At 49.8% G+C, this 22,881-nt stretch overlaps 1 protein-coding gene and 1 long non-coding RNA gene across 2 annotated transcripts in view; both read left to right on the forward strand.

The window, feature by feature from the left end:
• The window catches only part of dnah2 (dynein, axonemal, heavy chain 2), a 94,083-nt gene extending 74,098 nt beyond the window's left edge, over positions 1-19,985 (forward strand). Inside the window, exons 66-88 of the mRNA XM_049029269.1 lie at positions 734-898; positions 1,008-1,133; positions 1,229-1,377; positions 2,128-2,194; positions 2,945-3,095; positions 3,201-3,349; positions 4,027-4,160; positions 4,886-5,030; positions 5,306-5,505; positions 6,004-6,130; positions 6,250-6,436; positions 6,525-6,673; positions 6,791-6,974; positions 8,212-8,402; positions 8,678-8,869; positions 9,077-9,261; positions 9,776-10,010; positions 10,425-10,576; positions 10,767-10,881; positions 12,096-12,272; positions 12,544-12,618; positions 12,711-12,861; positions 18,123-19,985. Of these exons, the coding sequence (XP_048885226.1) occupies positions 734-898; positions 1,008-1,133; positions 1,229-1,377; positions 2,128-2,194; positions 2,945-3,095; positions 3,201-3,349; positions 4,027-4,160; positions 4,886-5,030; positions 5,306-5,505; positions 6,004-6,130; positions 6,250-6,436; positions 6,525-6,673; positions 6,791-6,974; positions 8,212-8,402; positions 8,678-8,869; positions 9,077-9,261; positions 9,776-10,010; positions 10,425-10,576; positions 10,767-10,881; positions 12,096-12,272; positions 12,544-12,618; positions 12,711-12,861; positions 18,123-18,277 (3,561 nt within the window). The 3' untranslated portion in view covers positions 18,278-19,985. The remainder of the gene's footprint in view (positions 1-733; positions 899-1,007; positions 1,134-1,228; positions 1,378-2,127; positions 2,195-2,944; positions 3,096-3,200; positions 3,350-4,026; positions 4,161-4,885; positions 5,031-5,305; positions 5,506-6,003; positions 6,131-6,249; positions 6,437-6,524; positions 6,674-6,790; positions 6,975-8,211; positions 8,403-8,677; positions 8,870-9,076; positions 9,262-9,775; positions 10,011-10,424; positions 10,577-10,766; positions 10,882-12,095; positions 12,273-12,543; positions 12,619-12,710; positions 12,862-18,122) is intronic.
• A 1,796-nt stretch (positions 19,986-21,781) lies between these two features.
• LOC125751059 (uncharacterized) overlaps positions 21,782-22,881 on the forward strand; it is a 32,568-nt gene continuing 31,468 nt past the window's right edge. Inside the window, exon 1 of the long non-coding RNA XR_007400506.1 lies at positions 21,782-22,430. This is a non-coding gene — a long non-coding RNA (uncharacterized LOC125751059). The remainder of the gene's footprint in view (positions 22,431-22,881) is intronic.

The raw sequence follows: 22,881 nt of genomic DNA on the forward strand, positions 1-22,881 counted from the left end.
GCCCTGACCGGTGCCCCAGTGTGCTGCAAGGCCTGGCTGGGTTCCACGAGGCCTTGACTAGGTGCTGTGAGGCCTTGACTTGCACACTGCCTTGTGCTCAGTAATCTACTCGTGTTGGCTCTGTAGATGCTCTTCACCACACACATAATGAGGCATTTAAAATGGAATTAAAAAAAAAAAATTAAACCTAACCTGTCTATAAATAAATTGCATGTAAGGATTAAAAGATTAGCAAAAACAAACAGAGCAAAACATTACATTAATTTTGTTTACTGACAGGTGGTGTACAGTGGAAACCGAGGTGTATATCGTTCAGTCTTTAAGCCCAGCAACATAAAACACCATGATCATACAACATAGTTGAGACCAATGCATGATTTAAAATGGCTTCAGTGGTGGTTTTAACCCTAGTGATTTTAGAGCAGTTTGTACATCTGTCAAGGACATCCAGGTTCACCTTCCTAGAATGACAACTGAAGCTGCTTTGGGCTATTGAGTGATCTTATAGGTACGCTGTGGTGAATCCGTGTCAATAAGAATAGCGATATGATGCAGATCAGCGCACTGCACGCGCCGCACTGAGCAGCACAGTGAAGCTCCATTCAGATGGACTGAGTGAAGATTGCTGCTGAAAATATTGGTCTTCCTCTCTGATTTCTTAGCAATAAATGAGAACACGCTCAGTTTTTTGAATGCGTTGATAGCGCGCGGGGGTGCATCGTGTGTCCGTTAGGTGGGAGAGAAGCTGGAACAGCTGAAGCAGCAGTACAGCGAGAAGCTGGCCCAGAAGATGAAGCTGCGGCAGAAATCTGAGGACATGGAGCTGAAGCTGGACAGGGCCGGCAGGCTGGTGTCTGGGCTGGCTGCTGAGAGGCAGCGCTGGGAGAAGACCATCAAGGTAGTACTAAGCCGCCACCGGGGGGGGGGGGGGGGGGGCTGCCGTCTGACACAGCAGGCATGCTGTGGGGCCTCCATAACCTCATGAGCCTCCCCTCTAAAATGCACAGGGCCTGGACATGGACATGGGCTACCTGGTGGGAGACTGCCTCTTAGCTGCAGCCTTTCTGTCCTACATGGGTCCGTTCCTGTCCATCTACCGGGACGAAATGGTCACCAACATCTGGATGAAGCAGGTATCCTGATTCCCTTTGGCTTCCCTTCTGCTCTTCATCCGTGCGGGGTTCAGGCAGACTCCTCTAACAGTTTCCCCCCCCCCGGCCGCACGTAGATGCAGCAGCTGGAGGTGCCGTGCTCACCCTCCTTCAGCTTCTCCGCGTTCCTGGCCAAAGCCACCGCCGTGCGCGACTGGAACATGCAGGGGCTGCCGTCTGACGCTTTCTCCATGGAGAACGGAGTCATCGTCACCCGTGGGAACCGGTCAGACCTCCCCGTACCCCCCGACATGCACAAATCTAAGCTGGCTGATTTATAGTGTGTTAGCAAAGGTCTCTCATATGAGCTTTCCAAGTGGAACAAAGGCTACTGGGTTCATCAGACAAATAGCCTTTCACAGCTTTGCATGGAAAATATTTGCATTTTAAAACAAAAAAGAGAAAACTTTCTGGGGGCTGCACTTGATTAAAGGCCTTGCATGCAGCATGGAGTCTGGACTCAGCCTGATTAATAAACAGAGCCAAAACAGGAAGGAGAGGCCAAACTGTGGGCTGCAGGCTGTGCCAGCTCGCGAGGCGCTAGGTCGCCGGGTCACCGCACTCCCGAGCATCTCCTGCCGTCCCAGGATGGAGTCCTACCCCAGCCCCCAGCTCCCCCCGACCTACGTGGGCGATTGTAAAAGAGATCAGCATGTGCATGGCAGCCTCAGGGGCACAGCCGCATCCCAACCGGAGTGTTGAGCTCGCCACCACTGGCTTATGAAATATATCATGGGGGGAGCACAAACCCACCGCTTGTCCCCAAACGTTTTTCTTTCCAGCTGGGGGGCTGCACGGTATTGTGTTACACCGTGCAGATGTTGCATTTTCCCAGTCAGATCCCTTTTTTACAGATCATTCACCCATCATGTGTTTATTTTACAGACATCGACTCACACGCTGCATAATAGAACCTAATAGAATTAGCAGTCATTACAAGACCTGATTTAAACGGCGTCTCATTCTCTCTTCTAAGATGGCCCCTCCTGGTGGATCCACAAGGACAGGCTTTGAAGTGGATCAAGAACATGGAGACAAAAAGAGTGAGGGGGGGGGGGCTTTTTTCCTATCCCTCCCTGTCCCAGCTCTCCTCCTCCTCTGCTCTCTCCATTTCCCCACTCTCTCTCCACACCAAAAGCAGGGCCACCGCTCACTTATTCAATTTCCTCCACAAAGGCCTTACACAGTACGTTTAAGAGATGCCTTATGAAATGAAATCCCCTGGCTGGGATCACGGTGTAGCTGTCCTTCTGCAGGAGACGGTGAGCCACGTTCTCAGGCGGCTGGCCAAGCGAAACCAAAACGAATCATGCGCTTTAACTCGTCTCTAAATCGCACAGAGGAGATCAGGGCAGAGTTTCAGCCGATTTCCCGCTCTGCGCACTGCGTATTTCTGACCCGTCTTTCTGTGGGATGGCCTCTTCTCCCTGCTCTGTTTCTCCTCCAGGCCTTTATCATCTTTCTGAGACTGCAGAAGCTGGCCAGCGGTTGAATGAGAATGTTGCCTACAGGTGCTATTAACCCTGAAATTAGAAAGAAAATGGAATTTATCATTTGTGCTTCCACTTAGGAAAGTCTGACGCTTTGCGATTTTTCTTACATCTTTCCATCCATCTTCCAATGGCTTATCCACCTCAAATCTGGGATGCCAGGCCATCACAGGGCTCATGCACACACATAAGTACACACATTGCAGGGCATTTTGGACTACATGAGGAACCTGCACATGGTCACCATCAGGGTGAATTTGTGTGTGTTTGATAGTGTGTGTGGTGTCTCAACCCTGGCTCCAGGGCCTGAAGGTCATCGACCCGCAGACTCCCGACTTCCTGCGCACGCTTGAAACCGCGGTCCAGTTTGGCACACCAGTGCTGCTGCAGAATGTGCGGGAGGAGCTGGACCCCTCGCTGGCTCCCATCCTCAACAGAGCCTTCACCCGTGTCGGTCTGTCAGGAACCCCCCCCATCCCTCCCAGACACATTCACATACAGCAGAGTCAACCCCCCCCCCAATGTCTGACCTCTGACCTTTCAGGTGTCTCTTCTGTAGGTGAACGTTTTCTGCTGAGACTGAGCGACAAGGAGGTGGATTACAACCCTGACTTCCGCTTCTACATCACCACCAAGCTGTCCAACCCCCACTACACGCCCGAAATCGCTACCAAGACCACCATTGTCAACTTTGCTGTTAAGGAGCAGGTCAGTGATGCATGTGTGAGAATGTGGCGAGAATATCTGCGTGTCTGTCCGGCTTTACGAAGGTCTGCAGTGTAGCGAGCTTGTTAAGTTGGAGTGTGGCTGGGAAGGAGGCCCTGGCTGGGGCCTCATATCTGTCTGTGCAGGACTGTTAGTCCTCAGAGCTCTGAATCTAATCAGAGCATGTCTCCACTGAACAGCTCACAGTTGTGGTGATTCACTGCTTCATTAAGAGTGTGACTCAGAGCATGCATTAGTGAGAAAGCACAGCTGTTCCAGCGCCGTTAGCTAAATGCGGGCCACAGTCGCAGGCTGACACACAGAGCCACACGGATGTGCTGCGCGGGGGGACTTCACCTTTAAGGCCGCCCCCTGCTTCACTGTGGAGCATGGCCGATGTGCCATGCACATGGTGCAGGGCCACTGTGGGGTCAGTAGGTTAGGGGTCTGTGCACGTGGCCAGAAAGTTGTGGGTTTGAATAGCATGGTTGGCAGAGCGATCAATCAATGTTGGGCCATTGAGCAAAGCCCTCAACCCCAATTGCCCGGGGTGCTGTCTGACCCCAGACTTTCCTTACCTTGAACGTCACTTTGAACAAACGCATGAGCTAGATGAATAAATGCTTATGCTTGTGACTGTGCAGATGTGGGATCCGCGTGTTTGTGTGTTTGCTTGTCAGGGTCTGGAGGCCCAGTTGCTGGGGATCGTGGTAAGGAAGGAACGTCCTGAACTGGAGGAGCAAAAGGATTCACTGGTGATCAGCATCGCCTCTGGCAAGAGGAAACTGCAGGAACTGGAGGATGAGATCCTCAGGTAATGTGCTGGGTCTGTCCTCTCTCTGTGTCTTAACTGTGCCCCTTATATCACACTGCGTCTCACCTGTACCCCTTATATCTCACACTGTGTCTCATCTATGTCCCTTATATCACACACGCTCTCACCTGTGCTCCTCATATCACACGCTCTCTCACCTGTGCTCCTCATATCACACGCTCTCTCACCTGTGCTCCTCATATCACACGCTCTCACCTGTGCTCCTCATATCACACGCTCTCACCTGCGCCCCTTATATCACACACGCTCTCACCTGTGCTCCTCATATCACACGCTCTCTCACCTGTGCTCCTCATATCACACGCTCTCTCACCTGTGCTCCTCATATCACACGCTCTCACCTGCGCCCCTTATATCACACACGCTCTCACCTGTGCTCCTCATATCACACACTCACCTGCGCCCCTTATATCACACACGCTCTCACCTGTGCTCCTTATATCACAAACTCTCACCTGTGCCCCGTATATCACATACGCTCTCACCTGTGCCCCTCATATTACACACACTCTCATCACAGTGTAACTTATGGTTACACCTACACTGCCAGTTACACTGAATTTCTATGCTCCTTATATGTTTATTTTTCTCTTTGTGTGTGTGTATGTGTGTGTATGTGTGTGTGTGTGTGTGTGTGTGTGTGTGTGTGTGTGTGTGTGTGTGTGTGTGTGTGTGTGTGTGTGCACATGCCCGTGGGTGCCCAGGCTGCTGAATGAGGCCACTGGTTCTCTTCTGGATGATGTTCACTTGGTGAACACTCTGCAGACCTCCAAAGTGACAGCTAGCGAGGTGTCTGAGCAGCTGGAAACCAGTGAACAGACAGAGATCAAGATTGACATGGCCAGAGAGGTGTGTTGGGGGGGGGGAGGCAACAAGAAATGCTATTGGATGGTTGGAGGAAGAGGCAGGACCCCGCTTAAGATTGAGATCCATCTGGAGTTTTTGCTCTCTTGTAAAATATCCCTCCTAAGAAACATGCTCATAAAACATTGATGTGACATCCTCAAAATGCAGGCACGTCATCATCAAAGACACATTGTGTGGGGTTAGAGATCAGTATCTGCAGTAATACAGTTCCTCAAAGACTGGTACAAGTGTGCGTACATGTGTGTGTCGACATGCAGGCATATCGGCCCTGTGCCCGGCGCGCCTCTATCTTGTTCTTCGTGCTAAATGACATGGGCCTTATTGAGCCCATGTACCAGTATTCTCTGGACGCGTACATCGACCTGTTCAACCTCAGCATCGAGAAGAGCCAGCACAGCTACAAACTGGAAGAAAGGATCACCAGCCTTAATGACTACCACACCTACGCTGTCTACAGGTATAAGTACATACATTACATATACCACACCTAGGCTATGTGTACATGTACACACATGGAATATACCATAACTATACCGTCTATAGGTACATGTACACACATGGAATATACCCCACCCATTCTGTCTATAGGTACATGCACACATGGCATATACCATACCTACACCATCTATATGTACACACATGGCATATACTCCACCCATTCTGTCTACAGGTACATGCACACATGACATATTCCATACCTACACCATCTACATGTACATGTACACACATGGCATATACCCCACCCATTCTGTCTACAGGTACATGCACACATGGAATATACTATACCTATACCATCTATAGGTACGAGTACACATATGGCATAAACCCCACCCATTCTGTCTACAGGTACATGTACACTCCTGACAGGTACCACATCCACAATGTATATAAGTACTAGAACATACCTCCATTGCTTTATGGAGGCCAGGAGTATTTAAGGACTGTTTGCCTGCAGGTTCACCTGCCGTGGCCTGTTTGAGTGCCATAAGCTGCTCTTCAGTTTCCACATGTGTGCTAAGATCCTGGAGGCAGCAGACAAACTCAACATGGATGAGTACAGCTTCTTCCTGCGGGGAGGCCTGGTGAGCTGGCTCTTAGCATCAAGGAGAATCTAGTTCTGCATCTTTCCATCTTTGTGTTTGTCTTTTGCTATTTGTCTTTCTGAGTGTACCTCTGTCTGTCTGTCTGCCTTTCCTCACAGGTTTTGGACAAAGAGGGTCAGATGGACAACCCATGTAGCAGCTGGCTGCCAGACTCCAGCTGGGACTATGTGACTGAGCTGGACAAGTTGGCCAACTTCCACGGCCTGGTGGACTCCTTTGAGCAGTACCCGCAGGACTGGCATGGGTGGTACACCAGCACAGAGCCTGAGCGCACTCCCTTTCCCGGTGTGTGTCGGTAAGGCTGTGTGCTTGCAAGAACCACTGTCAATGGTCGAGTGAGTCATTGTCATTTTTTCCATGCCGCCCCCTACAGGTGAATGGGAGAACAGATGTAATGAGCTGCAGAGGATGCTGATTGTCCGCTCACTGCGCCAGGATCGCATCTCCTTCTGTGTCACCAGCTTCATCATCAGTAACTTGGGCTCCCGCTTCGTGGAGCCACCCGCACTTGACATGAAGGCCGTAGGTGTCAGTTGAGACCAGCCCTGGCCCTCCACCGCCCCACATTGGTCTGTAAGCAGAACATCACCCATCACACCTCATGGTGCCGTATACATGGGCTGGATATTCTCTCCCCAGGTGGTGGAGGACTCCAGCACCAGGACCCCATTGATCTTCGTGTTGTCATCGGGCGTAGACCCCACGGGTGCCCTGCTGCAGCTGGCAGAAGCTTCTGGCATGAGTCGCCGCTTCCACGCGCTGTCCTTAGGGCAGGGACAGGCACCCATCGCCACACGCATGATCAAGGAAGGGGTGAAGAATGGTTAGACACACTCAGACAGCACCTTCCTGTAATAAACCACATACACTCCTTTACCTGGCATGTATATACGCAGAATTTATACACGCTCCCTTACCTGATATTCATGCCAATTGAACTAACGCACACTCCCTTATCTGGCATGTATATACACAGAATTTATACACGCTCCCTTACCTTGCCGCTGTTTAGACAGAATGCACCTGTAGTGCCCTAACTAGTTGTTATAAACAGAGAAACTGCTCACAGACCCTTAATTGGTCCTAGACTCAGCAGCCTGGAGCGAGTGCCCACTCCTATGGTGTGTATTTTGGTCGTCACTGAAGGCGTCGAGTGCTTTACACTGTTCAAATACATTGGGACAATGTGTACTTCAGAGTCACTGTCAGCTCCTGTCAGGCTGTTTACTCTGTATACTTCTGCACAAGTACTGCACGGGTACCCTTCTAGTTACCCATTCAGGGAGCATTCAGAAAATGTGCTTTCAGTTGATTGTGGTCAGGGTGACATGGTGGGTGGCAATGAGTCTTACAGGCTTGGGGTTCAAGTCCCCGTGTGTGTGCACGTGTGTCTGTCTGTGCAAGTCTGTATGTGTCTGTGTGCGTGTGTTTGTGTGTCTCTGTGACTGTACCTGTATGTGTGTGTGTGTGTGTTCGTGTGTGTGCCTGTGTCTGTGTGTCTGCCTGTGTCTGTTCCTGTATGTGTACCTGTGTCTACCTGTGTCTGTCTGTGTCTGCCTGTGTCTGTGTGTCTGCCTGTGTCTGTGCCTGTATGTGTGCCTGTGTCTGTGTGTCTGCCTGTGTCTGTGTGTCTGCCTGTGTCAGTGTCTGTGTATGGGTGCTCTGCTATGGACTGGAATCACAGCCATAGTGCCGTATGCTGCCAGGGCCCCTCCTAACCGTGCACTGTTCTCAAAGATGATGGATGGACGTTAAGTATCATTTGTGTGTAACAGAAGCATTGTTTGTTGCTATATTTGTCATATACTGTTCATGAGATTTAATGCCTCACACACAGGTTTATGGGAATGATGTTTTTCTAAAAAGGTTCAAGATGCACACCGGATCAGACAGGGCCCTGAGGCCAAAGCTGACCTTCCAGATGGATATACTGGAATTATGACATACTATTGTTTGGCTTTTTGGTCATGAGAATGGGGCGGGTGGAGCTATCCATTTGTGATTCAGATATTTTGGTTCTCCTGGGTGACCTAGTGAATTGCGTTGCCCCCCCCTCCCAGGTCACTGGGTGTTCCTGGCAAACTGCCACCTGTCCCTCTCCTGGATGCCCCAGTTGGACAAGCTGGTGGAGCAGCTGCAGGTGGAAGAACCTCACGCAGACTTTCGCCTGTGGCTCAGCTCCTCTCCCCACCCGGACTTCCCCATCGCCATCCTGCAAGCCGGCATCAAGATGACCACTGAGCCACCGAAGGTGGAGCTGAAGCTCATGGACACGGGCCGATGCTGCTGGCAGCGCATTCTGACGCTCACTGACACGCACATCATCCCAGTCACACACAGTCATGCTCGTTTCAGACCAGAGACTTGCACACAAAAAGCAAAGTACTAGCCATATTAGTGACCTGCTCCTCATACATGTATGACGGATATGTATACCTTTCCCCTCTATTTGTCCCTTCATCTCCTCCTCTACTCCCTGATTCCATAAGGGTGTGAGATTGACCACTCTCTGTTTGCCCCCTACAGGGTGTGAAGTCTAACATGAAGCGCCTGTACCACTTGGTCAGCGAGGCCCAGTTCAACCAGTGCATGCGGCCATCTGCATACCGCCGGCTGCTCTTCAGCCTCTGCTTCTTCCACAGCATCCTGCTGGAGCGCAAGAAGTTCCGGCAGCTGGGCTGGAACATCGTCTACAGCTTCAACGATTCGGACTTGGAGGTTCTGCCGTGCTCCCCCGGCCGGTGTCAGCACTCATTAGCGCCCATAGCTGCTTGCTGCCTCCCTCCATCTCTGTCCATCCTCTCGTTCACTATCCTTTACATCTCGATACCTGACTGTTACGCCCCCCCCACTCCCCCCATCACTGCATTTTTCATGTACTTCCTCACCCCCTCCACCCACCGTCCACCTGTCCGCCCCCCCAAGGTGAGCGAGAACCTGTTGAGACATTACCTGGACCAGCAAGAAGAGGTACCCTGGGACGCCCTCAGGTACCTGATCGCAGGGGTCATCTACGGAGGTCATGTGACCGACGAGTGGGACAGACGGCTGCTCACCACCTATATCAACGACTGCTTCTGCGAGAGCGCCATTACTGTCCCATTTTTCAAGTGAGGCCATGCACCTGCGCATTCAGCCACATGCGCATTCAGCCACATGCGCATTCAGCCACATGCGCATTCAGCCACATGCGCATTCAGCCACATGCGCATTCACATAGTCATCTCCACAGCTCCCAGTATAATGTTTACCACAGGTTTACACTAGCACAAAGAGATACAGGGACACGCATAGAAACTCGCATCTCACGTTCATGCAACATATAGTTCATAGCCAGTTCAATTTTGTGAAGTACACTATTGCCACCATGTGGCTATTTTTGGTATTACTCTATGTTTGTTTGTTTTTTTTTGTCTGCATAAATTTCTTTAATGAAGCAGCAGTCTATAGATTGGAAGTGTTGATTTTTATAATGTTTATATTTAAATGATAAATTCATAATGTAATCTTGTTTATCTGGCTGTGCAGAGTATGAGGCAAGTCCGCTGTCGTGGCACTGATGTGTTGTGATGGCTGTGAGCTGCCTGCTGTGTTTATGCTCCATGCTGTGTGTGGCCCCCCCAGACTGTCCCCACTGCCCACCCACTACATCCCACGGGACGGCCCCCTGTCCTCCTACCTCGACTACATCAGCCAGCTGCCCAGCGCCGAGCACCCCGAGCTATTCGGCCAGCACCCCAACGCCGACATCGGCAGCCAGATCGCGGAGGCTTGCACGCTGTTCCACACTCTGCTGTCCCTACAGCCGGCCCTTTGCGGTGCCACAGCCCTGGGGGCGGGACCGAGCCCAGAGGCCAAGGTGTGTTCGTGCATGCATGTGCGTGTGTGTGCGAGCAGGTATACCTATCCTTATGGGGACACAATGTCCCCATAACGTAATAAATATCCGTTTTTTTCCCTTATGAGGACCGGTTTCCTGGCCCCCATAAGGGAAAACTCTATTTTATAAAAATCAGTGACTACTATGAAAAAACTAAAAATGCAAAAACTCTTGTATTTTGCTTGGTTACTTACGTTTATGGTTAGGACAGGGTGGGGGTTAAGGTCGTCATAATTAGCGTTAGCATTTTTCCCACAGAAGTGAATGAGCGGGCCCCATAAGGATAGGTATGCCCTACATGTGTGTGTGTGTGTGTGTGTGTGTGTGTTTCTGCTGGTGTGTTAATGAAGGTACATATCCCATTACCTCGTGTTCGTGCGTCTGGGTCGTCAGGTGCTTGAGATCGCCGCAGACGTGTGGCAGAAGATCCCAGGGCAGCTGGACTATGAAGGAACCCGGAAACTTCTGCAAGACGACCCCTCCCCACTCAATGTGGTGCTGCTGCAGGAGATCCAGAGATACAATACCCTGCTTGGGGTCATCAGGTCCCCTAGCCGGCCGGCCTGCCTGCATGTGTGTGTGCATAAGCGTGAAGGAGAGCACCCTTTGGGTGTGAATCAGGAGGTTTATTTCATTTTCTCCATGTATAAAGGACACACAGGGCGAGTGTATTTTATTTTTTATGTGTGTTTTTATGGGCGAGTGTTTGATGACAGGTGTCTGTGTCACGTGCAGGTCATCCCTGGTGGAGCTGGAGAGGGGTGTACAGGGTTTGCTGGTGATGTCCAGCAGCCTGGAGGAGACCTTCGCATGCATCCATGCTGGCCGCGTGCCACCCCTCTGGGAGAAGGTGGGCAGGGATGAGACATCGGGGCCTGCAAGTGTGGGTCACTGTGCTGTCAGTGCTTGCGTGGGGGCCATGTTAGATGCTCTCTTTTGTGTGACTATGTGTGTAATAGTACATCTGTTACCATGTACGAGTGTTTAAATCTCAGCTTATTGTGTCAGCAAGGGATTGTGTGTGATTATATGTGTTTGTAGCAGACTGTCTTTGTGACTGTGTGTGTTTGTAGCAGACTGTGTGTTTGTAGCAGATTGTCTTTGTGACTGTGTGTGTTTGTAGCAGACTGTGTGTGTTTGTAGCAGACTGTCTTTGTGACTGTGTGTGTTTGTAGCAGACTGTCTTTGCGACTGTGTGTGTTTGTAGCAGACTGTCTTTGTGACTGTGTGTGTTTGTAGCAGACTGTCTGTGTGACTGTGTGTGTTTGTAGCAGACTGTGTGTGTTTGTAGCAGACTGTCTTTGTGACTGTGTGTGTTTGTAGCAGACTGTCTTTGTGACTGTGTGTGTTTGTAGCAGACTGTCTGTATGACTGTGTGTGTCATCAGTAGAGTGAGCATCAGAGGGCTCCATAGGTTCACTCTCGCCTGATCTTGGTTGCTGTACAGAGACTCACTTCAGGTAAGTGCGGCATAATAACAGACATGAAACACAGTGTGCTGCTGCAGTTACGCTGGATGAGGAGCAGCCCTTTGGAGTCTCAGACACGCATAGCAGTGGAGCAGCTCCTCAGGCCAGCGAGATGCCACAGGCGTCCATCAGAGCCCCCTTGTGTAATTACTTTCAGTCCTTTTTGCTGAAGAGGCGCAGACCCATCGAAGCGCATGGCGACCACCGCCGCCAGCCAGGCGGCATGCGGGGGAGCGCCGCATCCCACTCATCTGCATTCCCACCTCCCATCTCAGTCATTAGTCCCCAGAAACAGAATTAATTTAGCCCTCTTCTCTGTCTTAGTCATAAACATTCTCTGTCTCTGTTCTGTGCTGGAGCGTGGGGCTCTTTGCTGCCATATTAGCTGTACTTCACTACCTTTGTATCATCACAGATTTGGCTTTGTTGCGCCTCTCTATTTGGCTTCCCTTTTATCTTGCACATTGTTATTTCGCTGTGGCCTCCTGACGCATTTAGCGATAAAGCCTGCGGTGTGATCCAGCGGGAGCACGCGGTAAACGCTGCCAGCCGAAACGCTGGCCAGCGGCGTCTGATTCCCGGCGCTCTCCCCCAGGCGTACCCCTCGCTGAAGCCCTTAGCGTCATGGATGCGGGACCTGTGCCAACGTGTGGACCAGTTTGCCTGCTGGGCGCAGACGGCACACCCCCCCACGATCTTCTGGCTGTCCGGCTTCACCTTCCCCACTGGCTTCCTAACAGCTGTACTGCAAGCCTCCGCCCGCCAGAACAATGTGAGCACCCTCGAAAACATCCCTTACATGCACACTGAGTGCACTCACGCCAACAACGTCCCCTTTGCCACGCTGAGTATGCTCACAACATCCCTTTCTTCACAATGACATACTGAGCGTGTTCAGTGCGGGCATGAGGACATACTGAGGCGTGCTCTCATGCAATCAGTCACACTTTGCTCACACATTTACCTCAAAAGGAAACATTCAGGGCCGCTGTCCTGAATATAGAACCACCCAGTCATCTCACAGGCTGTATACGTCTCTGCAGGTGTCAGTGGATACTCTGTCCTGGGAATTTACAGTCTCCACAGTGGACGACAACAATCTCCTCTTCCCCCCCAAGGTAAGCTCCTGCTCCCACATCTCTGTCCGGTACTCCCTCAGCTGGAGGTGCCCAACATCTCCCCCCTTTCCACCTTGCCTTCCCCATGGCAGGACGGCGTGTTCATCCGGGGGCTATTCCTTGAGGGGGCTGGCTGGGACAAGAAGCACTGCTGTCTCGTGGAACCGGAGCCCATGCGGCTGGTCTGCACCGTCCCCACCATCCACTTCAAGCCTGTGGAGAACCGCAAGAAGACCAGCAAAAGTGCGTCCCCCGCAGCGCCGCCACTGCCGCAGTCTTGTCCTGCATCAGAGCTGGGGCCTATCGCTTTACTCGGAGCGCTTTATTGGCCAGTGAATACACTGTCACCATGCCAAAGCACACACAGCAGCAAGTGCGAATGTGCCACTAAACAGTCTGAGCAGGGGGAGTTCCCCCTTAATGGCAGCAGTGCAGGCAGTGAGTCACACTTATTGTTATGGTGGCCGCCATCACTCGGGCAGGTGCTACGCCGGCATTTACAGCTGCTCGTCCCGAGGGAACTAAAGGAACTGCGAAGAAAACAAAGGAAAACATCCCTGTGACCCTCAGGCATGGAGGATGCGTATGCGTGTACATGTGCATTCTACGGGCCACGTGGCGCATGGAGCTTTTTTACGTCACGACACCTTTAAATTCCGTCGTCTGTCCCTCTCTCTCGTTTAGGGTTATCTGCAATGGTCAGGCCTCTAGAAATTTCCACTGTTCTCAAAGAAATTCAAGAAAAGTAATTTCGTATATGAGTAGGTGCAGAAGTGCTCTTCACAATGACGTGCAGCTGTGGATCGAAGTGTCCATTTGTGATGCGTGTGTGCAGGTATGTGTTTGCATGAGAGGCCAGGCAGCCGGTCATTTCCTTTGTGCTTTAGTAAGCTTTGGTTGGCTCTGATTCTTGCGGTGGGTTTGTGTGACCAGAAAGGTATCTAGTAACGTCTGGCGGACTGGCTGTCTGGAGTCCATCTGGTCCAGGTCTGCATCCTTCTGGGGGACTTGCTGATGTCTCATTGCTTCTTGAGGTTATGAGGACTGCTGAGATCACAAAACAGGCTGGCTGAGGTGGATGACTGGGTTAATGCTCTGTCAGGGATGTGAAATACAGAGCGCACTCCAGCCAGCCACCAAACCCAGGCTAATGCTCTGATGGGGATGTGAAATACAGAGCATGCTCCAGCCGGCTACCCAATCCAGGCTAATGCTCTGATGGGGATGTGAAATACAGAGCATGCTCCAGCCGGCTACCCAATCCAGGCTAATGCTCTGATGGGGATGTGAAAAGTGAAGCGCACTCCAGTTAGCCACCCAACCCAGACTATTGCTCAGACAGGGATGTGAAATGTGGAGCACACTCCAGTTAGCCACCCAACCCAGACTAATGTTCTGACAGGGATGTGAAATGTGGAACGTGCTCCAGCCGGCTGCCCAACCCAGACTATTGCTCAGACAGGGATGTGAAATGTGGAGCACACTCCAGCTGGCCACCCAACCCAAGCCTGCAGTACATGCTATTTTTATTCAGCCAGTTGTCAACACCACTGCTGGTCACAATTTCAAGGATAATCATTCATGGAAATATGCTTCCTTTATTCCCCCTTTCACATGTATCAAAATTATTTATTACAACATAAATTATGAGAGTGGATACCGGTCCTGCGATGGGCTGGCCCCCCGTCCTGGGTTCCTTCCGGGATAGGCTCTGGACCCCCGCAACCCAGAAGGATAAGCGGTTTGGAAAACGGATGGATGGATGGATACCGGTCCAGGTGGATTACCTCAACAGATTCCTCTGTGCCTGAATGGGAACGGTTTGAGGCTAAGACACATTACACAAATCACATGTAGATCTTTCTGCAGTTGTATATCTCACTAGGGCCTGAAAGACCACATGACACGCCCACTGTCGTTCCATGCAGTGAGACATCCGTAATCTCTCAGGAGGCTGAGAAACAATCAGCTGAGCAACAGGAAGCGCCGACTCACGGTGATGCCCGGTTATTATGGCGTCATTAAAAGGGACTATCACAGACACGCAGAAGCCTTCTTCGATAGTTAGCAAAGAGCACGGCGCGAGTGCCATGATACTTGAGAGTGAGAAGATGGCTGGCGTCTCCGAAGCATCCTTTCCGGGCAGGGCTACTGTCTGACGTGGGAGCACTGCTGGACTGGCGACGATACCTGATCTCCTAGCAGGTAGAGCCGGGACAGTGGACACACTGGGTACCGGCAAGCCCTGTTGGCCAATGTAGCTAGATAGGGGCTGTCAGCTGGTGAGCCAATCCTCTGAAAGATGGGTCTCAAAAGAGCCGTCGTTACTACAATTCATTGCTACAGTCCCTGTTCATCCTGTGCAGGACGTACCCCTGCCTGGCGTGCCCTCCACCTAGGATTGGTACCCAGTCCCCCCCCACCCCCTGGGGTCTGTTTAGGATATGCAACTAGAAGATGGATGGATGGATGGATGGATGGATGGATGGATGGATGGATGGATGGACGGACATTTTCTATTTGAAGCAATTGGATGTATAACACTCGGTTTATATGCCCTACGGATTGCTGTAGCTGTGTTCGGTTTCATTAGTGCCGGAGGTGCTGTTTCTGCATTAGGCGACCCGGTGGGACGTATGAGTCAGGAGAAACAGATATATGGCTGCCAGGATACATTTGTCTTCTGGATTAAATGTTTGTGTCTGTAGTCTGGGAGCTCTGGGGTCAGATGGAATTTATTGTGGACAGGGGCTTCTGGGCTCGGCTTCCTTCCTCTGTCTGTCGCCACTGGAGGCGGTCAGACTAGCACAGCTGCTGGTCCATTGGGCCCCATTGCCCTGCCTCCGCCTTCTGTCCTACATAATCACGATCTCCTGCCTCTCCACTCTATAGGCGTCGTTTTCCACTCATCCCCCCGTCTCCTCTGTTTCTCCTCTATCCGACAAGACCGTAATCTCTCCTCTGTGTCGCTATATGCAGTCACATCCATACTAGCTCCTCACTCTCACTCCTCTTGCTTAAGGGTTCCCAACATCCTGGGATCTTATAAAAATATCATGGAGTCGGGAGGTACAGATCGATCGGTGGTCGGTGAGACGGATTTAGTAAGTTTGACGGTTTCAATCTTTTTGCACATGCGATCAAGACACATGATTGTCAGAGGTTGTAAAAAGGTGTGACTTGAAATTATGTTGTTCATTTTTGCAAATTAACCGACAGCCTTCGAAAGCCTATCATGCTAACTCGGGCCGTAAAGCAAACCACTGCCTCCTATGACAGCCTTTCTTCAGAGACAGTGTTTTGACGGTCACCTTACGTTCCCTAAATGAGGGCTTTCTTCCACAGCTTGCCTTCTTCCTCCTTTGTGCTTCAGTTCATGATTCCCACTATTTGGATTTGGGGGAAATAAGTGGGTCACTATTAATGGTCTTTTTCTTTTTTTACCCTCTGCTATTTTTTGTGTGACCTAGCTAGAGCCTCTGCTTCGGTGTTTTATGGTGCCACTTTGCTACCTAGCTGAAGAGCTGGCTTTGCTATGAAGACCCTGTGTTTGCAGCATTCATGTCAGCCGGGTCCTCCGATCACAGACCTTCATGTCCTTCTCCTTTCAGATGTCTGGACTCCCTTACTCCTGTGTGCTTTTAACCTCGCTCTGATGACGTCTTACAGTGAGGGGTCTGAGCCCCGCTGATTAATGGAATGTTTCCGTTTCAGAGCGACGTGCAAAAGGCCACAGACACATTCACACGGCACGCCAGCCAGGCTTGGCAGGAAGCACATTTTCAAATGATGATCACATGAGTTTGGTCCGCTCTTTTAGCTTAGCCTAGCCACACTATAGAACAGGGGTGGGCAATCTTATCCAGAAAGGGCCGCTGTGTGTGCAGGTTTTCGCTGCAACTCCTGAATTAGGTCACTAATTAGAGGACTGATAGTCTGAAGAGTCCTCACACCTGGGTGTGAACAGCTGACCTACAGGTTATCCCAAAAAACCGCAAACACACTAGCCCTTTGTGGATAAGATTGGCCACCCCTGTTATATAGAATAAGCTTTATTATAGGTAACAAAAGATGATTCCCTTTTTATAAACTAATAATCTCTAGCTGATGGACCTCATCGTTGAAACCCTCGGCTTTGTTCTTTTAGTATTTTTCTTTTAAAATGATGAATTAGCTGCTTTTACATTGGCTTGTGGTTTAATTTTTAATCTAAGCACTAGTCCATTTCCCAGCACACAGGAATGGACAGAGCCCCGTCTGAAAGCATGATTGGTTGGTTTCTTCTTGGGAGGCTGTGTCAGAAAAATCCTGAAAGGAGAACAGGTCCCTTCTTGGTGCTGATAAAAAGGTGCACACAGTATGCAGGAAAACCTTTCAGCTGACAGTCTCGGAAACGCCTGAAATGGGAGCATTGGGACCCAGAGGTCTGAGCCAGGCTAACAGGGCCCGGTGCTTACAAAGGCGCACAAACCCTGAGAGAGCCGCTATATAAATCATGTGTGTATCAGTAAGCATACTGCAGCCTGATCAGATGAAAATCATACAGGAAATGCTTGAGTCTCACAGCATGCCTTGAGAGCTAAGGTTCCACCAGCGTAGGAATGCCATGGTGAATGTTTTCCACTGACACTGACATTCTCCGCCTATGACAACAGGGGCCTCTTAGGTGGCTGGCTAACCAGCTAGCAGGAAATTACACATAGCACAGCCCACCTTCTTACGGCTGCTAATGGTTAGCAGGTCGCACGCCAGCTTGCGGGTGGATCTAACTTAGACTGCGATCACACTGTACCTCTTGGGGCCTAGCGGCCCAGTCAGCCTGATGAGCTAAATGCTCAGCTATTTCACGCAGAACAAATCTTGATCTAACTTTGTTTATGTTGAACATGTTTAGTTTTAAGATCTCGAAGACCTACATTTTTACACTTCTTTAACACATGAAATATTAATTCAAGCCAGTTAAAATTTTAAAGAGCTATTGTTTGTATAGCTGCCCCAAAGTGCTGCAGAAAGATTACAGAAAGGAAGCCTGAGTGTTAAGGTTCGTTTAAATGTTAATGCTATTACGACTCGCTTACATGGCATAAGAATGGCTTGGATGCCTTGCCAGCACATGAGCGGGCAGGATGCAGGATGCCACACCAGTGGAGCAGGGGCTGCTGGGAAAGGTTCAGAGAGATGCACTCTGTGGACCAAACGTAGCACCCCCACCACACACACCCAGTATCATATGGCTGGTTTAGTATACCAATAAACCAAAGAGAAAGAGTTGAGACCTGAACTATTCACCTCTAAAGAGAAACTTCAATCATCTGAAATATAATGTAGAATCTTATAGAGAGGTCTTCTATAACCCTAAGATAGAGGAAATACAAATCCCTATCAGGGCCAGCCATAGCTAGGCCTCATTCTGCTGCAGGAGGATCACACTGTGTGATTGCCGGCACGTGGGGTAGCATGCAGCTACTGTCTAATGCGCCCTGTCACTCGCTCTGTGTCCGCAGGTGTGTACTCCTGTCCCTGCTACTACTTCCCCGTGCGCTCGGGGAGGGCTGGCCGCACCTCCTTCGTGGTGACAGTGGACCTCAATTCTGGAGCATTTCCACACGATCATTGGGTCAAGAGGGGAACAGCCCTGCTGATGAGCCTGGACAGCTAAGGAGCACACACTGTTACTGTTACACACAGGGTTGGCACACAAAACATAGTGCAGTCACAAAGCCTGTACCAACACACACACACACACACACACACACACAGCCAGGGCAGTCACGAAGCCTGTACCAACACACACACACACACACACACACACACACACAGCCAGGGCAGTCACAAAGCCTGTACCAACACACACACACACACACACACACAGCCAGGGCAGTCACGAAGCCTGTACCAACACACACACACACACAGCCAGGGCAGTCACAAAGCCTGTACCAACACACACACACACACACAGCCAGGGCAGTCACAAAGCCTGTACCAACACACACACACACACACAGCCAGGGCAGTCACAAAGCCTGTACCAACACACACATATATACACACACACACACACACACAGCCAGGGCAGTCACGAAGCCTGTACCAACACACACACACACACAGCCAGGGCAGTCACAAAGCCTGTACCAACACACACACACACACACACACACACACACAGCCAGGGCAGTCACAAAGCCTGTACCAACACACACACACACACACACACAGCCAGGGCAGTCACAAAGCCTGTACCAACACACACACACACACACACACACACAGCCAGGGCAGTCACAAAGCCTGTACCAACACACACACACACAGCCAGGGCAGTCACAAAGCCTGTACCAACACACACACACACACACAGCCAGGGCAGTCACAAAGCCTGTACCAACACACACACACACACACACAGCCAGGGCAGTCACAAAGCCTGTACCAACACACACACACACACACACACAGCCAGGGCAGTCACAAAGCCTGTACCAACACACACACACACACACAGCCAGGGCAGTCACAAAGCCTGTACCAACACACACATACACACACACACACACACACACACACACACACAGCCAGGGCAGTCACAAAGCCTGTACCAACACACACACACACAGCCAGGGCAGTCACAAAGCCTGTACCAACACACACACACACACACAGCCAGGGCAGTCACAAAGCCTGTACCAACACACACATACACACACACGCACAGCCAGGGCAGTCACAAAGCCTGTACCAACACACACATACACACACACACACACACACACAGCCAGGGCAGTCACAAAGCCTGTACCAACACACACACACAGCCAAGGCAGTCACAAAGCCTGTACCAACACACACACACACACACACACACACACACACAGCCAGGGCAGTCACAAAGCCTGTACCAACACACACACACAGCCAGGGCAGTCACAAAGCCTGTACCAACACACACACACACACACACACAGCCAGGGCAGTCACAAAGCCTGTACCAACACACACACAGCCAGGGCAGTCACGAAGCCTGTACCAACACACACACACACACACACAGCCAGGGCAGTCACAAAGCCTGAACCAACACACACACACACACACACAGCCAGGGCAGTCACAAAGCCTGTACTAACATACACACACACACACACACACACACACAGGGCTGTCTTAGCCATGGTCAAATTTAAAAAGAGTTGCTAGTTAGTTAGTTAGTAAAGTTCTACATAGATCTTTGGATGTCATGGGATACAAACCTGTAGTCATATTGAAATGTCTTAAGAAATGCTTTGAGGTTTGATGTTCTGAGGTATTTTAATGTATTGACATGTACACAGTGACAAGCAAACTAAATAAATCTAATGGAGTAATAGTTTCATGAACATGCCAATATTTCTCTCTGCTCCTGCTTCCTGCCCTGATGCTTTTACCATCCCACCTCCTCCATCTTCACCTCCTTGCTCCCTTTTTACTGTAAGTCTCCTGTTCTTCTCCTCCAGTAAGCCCACCCCCCCCCCCCCTACACATCCTTTATAAACTCTGTCTCCCTCATGCCTACCCCCGCAACTTACAGCTAGAGGGGGAATCCTTCAGATCCACTCAGTAATGCAGTACAAGCTTACAGCACTGTTTCCGAACACACTCACACACACGCACACACACTCACACACTCTCACACACGCGCACGCACACTCACACACACGCACACACACACACACACACACATACACAGAGTCCACATATTCCAATATTTGTGGGGACTTTCCATTCTTTTCTATGGGCAAAACCCTTATTCCATCTATGACAACCTTAACCATAAGTAACCAAACAAAATACAGACTTTTGGCATTTTTAGTTTTTTCATTGCACTCACAGATTATCAAACTGAGGTTATTATTATAGGGACTGAAAACTCTCCCCCATAAGATAAAAAGTTACAAGTTTTTATCATGTTGGGGAAATCTGGTCCCCACAATGTGATAATTACAAAAACACACACATACACACTGCTCTCTGCTGTATTCCGTTTCATTTTCTCTTGTGTTTTTGTCATCATCAGTATTGGTAGCTAAGAGCATGTATGAAATAGGAGCTTTCCTTCCCGCTTTTACATTTGTCTGTAAAGCACACACAGTCCCAGCTGCAGTCAGCGTCTCTGATTACTGAGGATACGCTGGCTGACCCCTTAAGTGTCGCCAACCACCGAACACATGGCGTCATCCCACAGCCATCCCGGATGGACAGGTATGGCTCTCTTCTGCAGAAACATCTCCAATGGTCAGAATCCCGTCTGGCACTGTCCAGAAGAGCAGCGGGGACGACCAGCAGCCCGTGTGAGCCACGCAACAGCAATTCCAGCCGACTCCTAAGTGGAGGAAATGTAAGGGAAATGGAAGAGGTGCACGGAGCGAAGGAGGTGGCCCCAGTTCAAAACTGTATTCAGCAGATTGTCTCCTGAATGAAAGGGACCAGCAGACTTTGAGGGCCTCTTTATCCGCAAAAGGTCTGGGTTGCTGTGCTGGTGTTGTTGGAGAGCTCATAGCAACCTGTCCAATTTAAATTTAAATAGACTTAAGACAGAAGATATTCCAGGCTTGGAACAGACAAAATTGGTTCAATTATTTCCAAGAAAATTGCTTCTATTTTATAATAATTCCACTTCTACAGTTTTCCAGTTTCATTTTAAAAATTGAATAATTTCTTAGGTTTATTACCTATTGTCTGGAAATTATGGATTTCTTGAAGGACTCAGTAGTCAACACATTTACCATCTGCTGACTCCCTTAAACTGCTGTAGTAGCTTGATGCTGCTGAAAACAGTACTTTAAAAAATACTGAATATTTCAGCCTCATGGTACATATCTACAGTGGTCACATTTTTAATGGGAATGTACTATGCGCAGGACCTTCTCATTCTAAAATAACCGACATATCCATCAAGCAAGAAAAAAAACTTCAAGTTATACACCATACTTTGGGTTTGGATTGTTCTCCCAAGAATACATTAAAAGAGAGGAATGTCAGTCATACTGTATCTGTTTGCCAGAGAAGATGGAGGCGGGGCACGTTTGACCAAAGAGTCCTCTAGTGAAAATAAACCTGTAAGAGACGGAGAGAACCTACCAGAGCGATCGAGAGAGAGAGGGAGGGAGGGAGCGAGAGAGGGAGGGAGCGAGGGAGGAGGAGGAGAGAAAGCAGACCGAGAGAGCGCAAGCGAGTAGAGCAGTGTGGCTGCCTTGCAATGGAATAAAAACTGCGCAATTTCAAATCTGCACTTCTTTGATCCCGGTTTCCTCTCCGAATGTAGCGGCGCGGGCTCGCCCGATGCAGGATGGATATGCAGGCAGCTGCTGTCATCTGGTGTCGCGTAGGCGCGGACTAGCGATTTTTAACGGACCGTATCGATGTGTTTTTTGGAAGATTTGCGTGATCATGCGAGCAACGCTGTAATAGAAGAATTGATACTCGAAGACCAGGGAAACCAAATAGTACGTTACGCTTTGTGGTATCTGGGTTAAAATTCATCGCTGAGCGCTACGCATGATGTGTGTGTGCATAAACGTGCTCATCTTTGCTACGGTTTCATAATACATGTCTGCGTGTACAGCGCTGCTCCATGAAGACAATATTAAATTACATAAACATTTATGTGCACGATTCATATTTTAACGTGGATGCATTTTAAAGATGCGTTACTGCACTAAATGTCAGTCATGAGGAAAACACAACACACGGAATTATTTTAATCCCCTGCCCATATGCAACATTTACGCTGACCATGGCACCTCCCAGCAGATATCGGCGGTCAGCACCAGGTAAGCCAGCTGCCCGTGACTTTATATACTTCTGAACTTTCATGTAATGCTGTTATAATGGCTATTTAGTCCAGGAGAAATAGCTATTTCGCGAGCGATCTGTATAAGCTTTGATGCTAGCAATACGTTCTGGGTTCGTGTATCCATTGATTCCCCTGTCATTGGAGATGCGTGCATAAGCTCTTTTTAATTAAAGAAAGCAGCTAACAGTCTCCCACGCAACCTAGGTTTGCTCGTAGAATTCCTACTAAGTTATTTCGAAACTAAAAAACCCCGACTAATAATAACGAAAATCACCCACACAAATCATTTCTATGAATGCACAATGATCACTGCGCTGCGTTTTCTTTTCATTTTTCTTGAAACAGTTTTATGATGATCTCATTTTAACGCTACTGCTTTACGGGAAAGGGGGTAGCAGTTACGTTGCAATCCATAGCGTTCTACGGGA

This window comes from Brienomyrus brachyistius, chromosome 10 (assembly GCF_023856365.1).
Source record: "Brienomyrus brachyistius isolate T26 chromosome 10, BBRACH_0.4, whole genome shotgun sequence".
Taxonomy (NCBI): domain Eukaryota; kingdom Metazoa; phylum Chordata; class Actinopteri; order Osteoglossiformes; family Mormyridae; genus Brienomyrus; species Brienomyrus brachyistius.